Source organism: Aedes aegypti, chromosome 3 (genome assembly GCF_002204515.2).
Source record: "Aedes aegypti strain LVP_AGWG chromosome 3, AaegL5.0 Primary Assembly, whole genome shotgun sequence".
Taxonomy (NCBI): domain Eukaryota; kingdom Metazoa; phylum Arthropoda; class Insecta; order Diptera; family Culicidae; genus Aedes; species Aedes aegypti.
The window spans coordinates 125,843,729-125,851,603 of NC_035109.1; the positions used below are offsets into that span (position 1 = coordinate 125,843,729).

General features: G+C 35.5%; 1 protein-coding gene across 3 annotated transcripts; it reads left to right on the forward strand.

Annotated features, from left to right (window-relative positions):
- Window positions 1-901: 901 nt before the first annotated feature.
- Window positions 902-7,158, forward strand: LOC5576268. 3 transcript variants are annotated; one of them, XM_001662511.2, is made up of 3 exons: window positions 902-1,058; window positions 1,186-1,265; window positions 5,789-7,158. In XM_001662511.2, the coding sequence occupies exons 2-3, from the start codon at window positions 1,242-1,244 to the stop codon at window positions 7,109-7,111; spliced, it is 1,347 nt and encodes a 448-aa protein (XP_001662561.2). In that variant the 5' UTR covers window positions 902-1,058; window positions 1,186-1,241; the 3' UTR covers window positions 7,112-7,158. The 3 variants fall into 3 exon arrangements, with proteins under 3 accessions (XP_001662561.2, XP_021705978.1, XP_021705979.1); XM_021850286.1 differs by having other exon boundaries at window positions 934-1,058; window positions 1,157-1,265; XM_021850287.1 differs by having other exon boundaries at window positions 934-1,058; window positions 1,160-1,265.
- The last annotated feature ends 717 nt before the right edge of the window (window positions 7,159-7,875 follow it).

Consider the following 7,875-nt stretch of genomic DNA (forward strand, 5'->3'; position numbering starts at 1 on the left):
GGTGTCGATAGATTCTTTGTTGCAAAATGATAGCATATAATTCCCTACTGTTGTACAAAGTACAACAGCGCGACAGCCCGAAGGTTAAAATACCTGAAGAGTTATAACTTCGTGATGTTGTCTTATGTCGTGGAGAGTAAAACACGATTTTTTTTAAAATTTTACCATTTTTTCAAGTGTTCTCTAATAAAGCCAAGTAACATTTTAAACAAAAAATTAGGTAAAGCATATTTGATACAATCTACTAGAAACTCTTCACGGTGGAAGATTAAAATATATTTTACTAGTCATTTTTCAACAAAAATAAAACGTAGGGTCTGTGCTGACCAGATAAGAATTTATTTTCTAAAATCAAATTCAATCAATCAATGTAAACGATTGTTAGATCAAATAAATTTATCACAGATGGTGATTGAAATAGCCGATAGAAAAATACAAAAATATAAAAATATTTGATTGTTTGGAAAAGTACTATGACTTTAATTATAAAAGCCATTCCCATACTTTCTGGGACACTCTGTCTATATGATAAAAAAAGTATCATTCTCTACCAACCAGTAGTGCTGGTTTGGATGCTTATTCATTCATTTGCGCAGAAACAACCAGCTACACACGTGGTTACCATTGCCTTTAAGGGCGTTATCCCAGATTAGGCGAGAACTGTAACAAAAAATGTAATATTTTATCTTTTTCAAATTTTCCAATTTTTATTTTAACTTGTTAAGAAATTTGGAGAAATGAATCACTCGCTTCTGAAAAAATGAGTTTTCCGAGCAGCATTAGTCCACTTGAAAACACCAGTCCCGATAAGCCTCATCCCGACTCAATGGTAGCACTGCTACCATTCCGGTTTCCTTGTGATAGTGTAGCATATTATAACAGCAGCTGCATGCAATACAGATTAGAAAGCAAAAACGCGCATTCTTCGTGTTTTGTTTAACCGGGTCTGCCTTGCCTGCTAGGTATAGCCATATCTCCCCTTCTATCACTTTCGTTTACGTCGTCATTCAAGCCGGTTCTTGTGTGTCGAAGATTTGACCAATTTCAATTACTTACAAGTAAGTAGGGATCATCTACATTTTTGTTATCAGCGTTTTCGACGTGGAAGACGTTTTTTTATTGTATGAATGTTAATTTTGATGAATACTTTTGTTAGTAGCTCCATAACGCATTCTTTTCTCCTAGAATTCAGCTCAGGGAATTTACGTTTTTGTTGCTGTCCGCCTTTTGTAAAGGAAAGAATGAGTTCCACCATTGAATCTTCGGTAAGTACTGATTTCATTGTTTTAAGCTATTTAACTTATATTCAGATATAAGGAATAGCATTTGTTCAAACAAAATTTACTTACATGTATATTAATATTAATTTTATTGAGATCGCATGCAATCAATTTCTCTTTAGAAATAGCAACAGAACGTATTAAGATAATTGTACTTTAATGAACATTTTTATCTTTCAATATGTTTTCTTATATTTTTCTACTGCGCATTTTTGAACTTTATTTTTATTTTTTTTTTTTTTTGCTAGAATCATTTCAAACATCAAATTTATTTCTTATATCTGAGTGTTCTGTGTTAGGCAACACTATCATCCTAATTTGGTAAAACTAAATTCAGATTATTAACTTGTTATTGACAACTGAACTCACCTGCTTATTAAAGAACGCTTTTGAATAAATTTACCCTAAATTTGTCGTAGCCATAGAAAATTGCTACGGTTTTTGTTAGTTTTTCTTTCGACATTTGCTTCAATACTTCAACATTGGATATTGGGGTGCGGCTCATTTCCTTAAGGTGAAACAGCTTGAAATCAACTTCTGAGATTGCACTAAAACTTCAAAGGCACAAATCTCGCAAAGCAGGCCTCCAACAACAGTGCACTTTTTATTTTGGCTTTGTGCACTAGCAGAAAGCTTAAAATTAAGAAGATCAGGAACGTTTGCCTACTATTTCTCCAGTTTTGTGCCTTTGAAAACGCGAGTAGTTGGAATGGGTGCATGGGTCACAAGTCAGCCATTGTGACGGCCATCTTTGGATTCCGAGATGTTTCACCTTAAATGTGTGTGCTCTTCTGAATTCAAATCACATAAAAAGAGAAACCTAAAAATTTGAGCCAAAAATATTAGTATTTAGAGGTAGCGCAAACGACTTGAAGCTGAATGATGTTATAAAAATTAAATTATTGAAAATTTATTCAAAATCCAAGCTAGTCTTACTTAAAAGTAGTTTTCTCTTAATTTATCCTCATTTTACTAAAAATGTCATCTTCGTTTGACCTTAACTACATGAACACTCTACCGATTTGAAACCTTTTTACATGATTTCACAACTTATTTCGTTGTTTTTAAACTCTGTATACAGTACAAAAAAACTGCTAAAATTATCCAAGGCTTTATAAAAAAAGAAAACATTAAATGATTCTTCCAGGTGTTACTTTAAGGATGCCTCTCAATATTTTATAAGATGTTTGCAAGTAATTCAACAGGATATAAATAGGAAAATATTCTTATAGATTTCCCAGAGTAGTTCTGTACAGATCTATCTGCTTTTTTCGCAGAAAATTCTCTAAGTGTGTCTTTGGATTTCTGTAAAAATCAATTATGTTGCTTCCCGCATACCTTCAAAACTCTCTCGAAAATAATATTTTTAAATTTCTTTAGAAGAAGAAAATAAAAAAATCTAACATTCCGATATATAAAGTTTCTAGCGGAATACGTTCAACTGTTCTCTCAACAACTCTACCGCGAAAAATTCAAAAATTTCCCAAGCAATTTCTTTAGAGAACTATATTATTGTTTCCTCTATGATGTCATCCTTGGATTATCTCGAAAAATTCTCCAATGTTTCATCCCAGTATTTTCCACAGAATTTTGCTTTCAACGGCATTTTCAAAAGAATTTTTTAACGGATTTTCTTAGGAATTTTGCAATTATTTCTAGAACTACTCAAACAATTTCTCTTACGAATTTAATTTTTTTTAGAAATATATTTGATTCTTGAAAACTCTTTCAGAAAGCATTTAGGTTTTTCGCTTCGGAATTGCACAAGAATTCAATCCTAGAATATGGATTCTGCCAATTATTGATGAAGCTATTTGTAAAGAAATGGTTTGTAGAAGATTTTTATCAGATTTTTTATGAATATCTCAATAAATTCTATCTCCCTTCCAAGTTATTTCTCTAAATGTTTCTCCGCAATTTCCTTTACTGCTATGCTAATTTCGAAAGCTAAAGTATTTAGTTTTCAACAAGTTTGCTCTGAATATTCAAAGACAAAAGACATTTCAAAAAACTTTTTTTTTATAATTCTTGTACATTCCGGCGCAATTTGTTACGAATCTATGACATTTAGTCGAATGACGTTTGGTCTAATAACGTTTGGTCAAATGACGTTTCGTCGAAAGTACATTTGGTCGAAATGAATTTAATTGATTCAAAAATTGTACGACATTTGATTGAAAGGACATTCAGCACAGAATTTAGTCGAATACGAATTTCTCAGATTATTGAACAAATTCACATTTTGTCGTTACTACAGTGATTGAGTGGTTGGAAACGGAAAGTGCGTATAAGGTACTGCTAGAATAGAGTGCCAGAAGTCAGCTTTGTAGTACTTCTGAAACTTCTTGAATTAACTTCAATCCCTTCATTATGCGAGGAGCGATATTTCGGGGATCCAGTTAATCACACTGAAACCTGCAACTCAAAAATATTACAAGCAATCACACTGAAAGCTGTCTTTGAATAAAGATCAGCAGTTATGTATGAAGAACGATGACCTTTTTAACCTGCCAGTCGTCGCGCGGTTTGCCACTATCAGAACCACCACGCTGCTGTTGTGAACGAAAAGCGAGATTTTTTCAGCAGTGTTGTACAAAATACAACAGCGCGACAACTGAAGTGTTAAAGAATAATAAATTCTATAGAAGTTGAAACTTTAATAACTAAGCAACGAAAGTATTTGGGAGGCATTTTTTTTCCAAGAATGATGATACTTTCGAAGAATAATATATTCAATATACATTTTTTTGTTCCCAGCTTTGAAATACTCTAGTTTAAAGAAAATCTATAGTAGCTGAATATATTAGTTGACGTAGGAAAACTATTTCTGTATAGGGTTCTAAAATAAAACGTCCCGTCTTTCAATCCAAAAACGGCTGAAAAATAAAATAATTGACAAGAATAATTAATCATATAGACAGTAGCATATATTCAAACCACGTTGTAAAGTGTTTGTAATATCATATAGATAGATTCATTATTCACTCCTTAAGATCCGTTTTAAATCAATTGTGAAAAAATCCAATTTTATTCAATATCTGTTGAGCAAAATGATTTCCCAATAAACCATTACAAAATACATTTTTACCCAAATGTCCAGTCGATAAAATTTCATTTTACTAAATGTTCCAAAGGCATTCGACTAAATGTCCATTCGACCAAATGTCCGCTCGACCAAATGTACTTTCGATCAAATGTAATTCGACCACACTTCATTCGACCAAATGTAATTTGAACAAATGTCCTAAAGCTATTTGTGACAGTGTTGTAAGGAATTCAAACATCCAAAATTCTCGCTTAAGATTATTCATGCCTGAATTGTCATTCACGCAACTCAGCAATCAAAAATTCAAAGATGTGTTGGCTCATCTGTTTGATTCATTGTCACGTATTTCCACAGGTTTCTCATACAAAGCAATGAATTCTTGTTAGTCTGGTGGAATTATAGTAATTTTTTTCTAACGTTAATAAAAGTATTCAGTTTTCACGATATTTTGACGAGTTGATTGAATCATTTTGAATTCAATTCCTTTATATGAACGATTTCTAGATTCAATGTGATTGAGTGGATTTGCATGAAAAATATGATTTGCGAAGCAGATCTTTAATGAGTTTGCTCTCGCGTGAGAGCTCATTGATGTAGATTTGAGTGTGAGTCTGTCAATACTGATTGGTGATGTATTTTGAAACCATTTTTTTAGAGCTTTGGATGACTTCGCAGTAGAATTAGTAATATTTTTTGAGGAAACTATTTGAAGGATTTTACAGAGGAATTTTTGATAGAAGTTTCAGTGCAATATCTTAGTATAAGACTTGATAGAATCAATGTTTTTTGGAGGAGATGCGAGGAAATACTTTGATCTTTTGAAAGGTTAAATAATTTATTTTCTTTTAATCCGAGAACATCTTCCAAATTCTATTTGTGGACACAAATTAGACTTTGTCCTCCAAAAAACAATCGCGTTGAAAGTATGAAGAAATCTCACAATATTATTTGACAGATTTCCAAGAGATATTTTTTGAGGAACTTGATTGGACTAAAATTCTTCATGAAATATCGAAGAGTGGCTTCTGGATGATTCTGGGGACTCGCTACGCCAATGCAAATAGGACTTCTAGTTGCAACGCAATTTTCTCATAATAACTTTTTGGTATCTTCAGTCAACAAAATGTTATTCACTCTCACCAATGCATCCAAAAAAAATCGAAATCATGTGGCAGAATCGAGAAGGGATCAATAGGTAGTGCTGAGGAGTACTGTTTTATGGCTAAAAACTTCCATCAGAAGAAAGATTTTGTGTACGCTTTGCGACTGTCCTGGATTACAGCGTTGCTCTGCAGGATTGAAGATGGGAATCACATACGTAAATTATTCAACAAAAAAGTTCAGAATTTTTAAAGAATTTCTTTTTTAACATAAAATAACTGTTTTAATAATTTTCATTTGAAAATATGATTTATTTTTGATATACTGACATAATTTCTCACTTATTTCGAACCCTTTCCAGTCCACCCGCAGTGCCATCTACCGGGTCAACCAGAGCAGAACATTCTACGAGTTTGTGCTGGAGCAGAAGAATGCTTTGGCGTCCTCGGTCGAGAGCATTTCGGTGGACGATGCCACGAACCAGATTGAGTTGGCGCTAAGCTTTATGAAGCACTACATGGAGCAGGACAGCGATGGCTTGACGGATCAACCGGAGTGCAAACATCGGGTGATCCTGGACACTCGTAAGTCGATGTTTGAAATCTTGCTGGATCTGCACTCGTCGATGCGTGCCACGTGCGTTGGATTCAACGTGTACTTCACCGGAGGTGACCCCAGGAAGGATTCGTTCGTTGCAAAGCTGCTGGAGTTTCCCAACTTTGAAAATGGAGCTGATGCTTTGGACATTCCAGAGATTAATTTCGAGGTGTCTTTCTGCACGATGATCGTCTTTGATTCCAGTGATCTTGAATCAGCCACAGATGTGCTTGCGAAGGCATGGGAGAACTGTTCAGTGCCATGGGAGATCCGTAGCTTGTTGGTGCAAGAAACAGTACAGGAGAAGTTCATCCAGTTGCTCGAAAGCAAGCTCAAACCATTCCCAACAAGTCACATTCCACTGCAGGATAAATTACAGAGTGCCATTGACAAAGCTACCTCAACTGGTCTTAGAGTGATTCGTCCTGAAGGAGTTAAGGACTCGACGGCGCCCGCTGTAGTCTATGGTTCGAGTGTGGACTTCTTCCTTCCAGCTCATGCTCTGGAACCCAGTCCGGTCGTAGTGATGAACGTGTTCAGAACCCCAAAGGAAGCAATCAGTTTGGTTAACAAAAGCAACGGTGGATCGGTGTCCCTTTGGACTGAGCAGTTGTGTCTGGCCATGGAAACTGCCTATGCTGTGGAAGCACAGACCGTTTGGGTCAATACGTACGCTCGTTTCAACCCAGCATTCCCGTATTCGTTCCGTTGTAATGGTTACTGCTATGGGTCTGAATACGCGGTGTACGAGAAGAAGGTCAAAGCGGTATTCATTCCGTCGGCGGAAAATCCCAAGAACTCCGCGGAGAAGAACAAGGCGGCCATCAGTGCCCTGGGGGTGGTGTCCAACGAGGTGAAAAACCATCGATTTGCATTTGTCCGCAATGAGAAAAATGTCCATTATGAAGTTATCAGTACTCCCTACAAGATCGAGAATTACAATCCAGATCATGCTATGCAAATTGTTGAGGGCTTCTGGGACAAATACGTATCGATTGATTTTAATGATAGGAATCTAGTTTTGGATACTGTCCATAATCAACGTAAAACTGTTGTCATTCCATATGGTGTAAGCTTTGCTAATTAAATGTTGATGATTGTTTGTGAAATAAATATATGTACCTTACAACTGAAGTTATTATTTTGATTTTTTGAAGAAGCACTTTATCCATTTCTTTCACTGACAATGTTGCTTTCCGTTTTTTAAGCGCATATCAACTTATCTTTCCTGGTTCAGTATGCTATACAGTGTGTACTGACACTACCTACTATTATTTTGGGGCCTTCCTTTCTAGTGGTAAAGTCCGCGGTTATAAAGCAAAACCATGCTGAAGAAGTTTTGGTTCGATTCCTGGACGTTCCAGGATTTTTTGTAACAGAAACTTCATTGACTTCCCTGGGCATAACGTAACGTTGTGGCTGCCACATATAATACGAATATGTAAATGACAACTTGAAAAGCTCTCAGTTATTAACCTGAGAAAAAGGGCCTGTTCCAGAGGAGACGTAAGGCCATGAAGAAGAAGAACCACTAGTAGCATTTTCAGATTTTAGATGGATGCAAACAAGAATTCCAAAATCTCTTTGCTAGTTGTCCAATTCAATTGCTTCCTAAACATACCAGTTGAGAAATAAAAAACCTGTCAAATTTTAGGATGAATGTGAAAGTGTTAGATGCACAATGGATAAGCTACCCTACTATATAGCATATCATAAGTAAGTATGTAACCATGGATCCTTGATGTATTGCTGGTTTCACCCCAAATTGGACCGTCACAAAAGTGTGCACGCTCCTTCAAAGCGTGATAGCAGCTCAGGGTTACGTGGAATTCTGATAGTATCTTCGGTGCA

Bases quoted from the DNA above. Each gene is read 5' to 3' on its own strand.
- LOC5576268 (XM_001662511.2), top strand. From the start codon at position 1,242: ATGAGTTCCACCATTGAATCTTCG. The intron at 1,266-5,788 runs GTAAGTACTGAT...AACCCTTTCCAG, and splicing joins GTTCCACCATTGAATCTTCG to TCCACCCGCAGTGCCATCTA.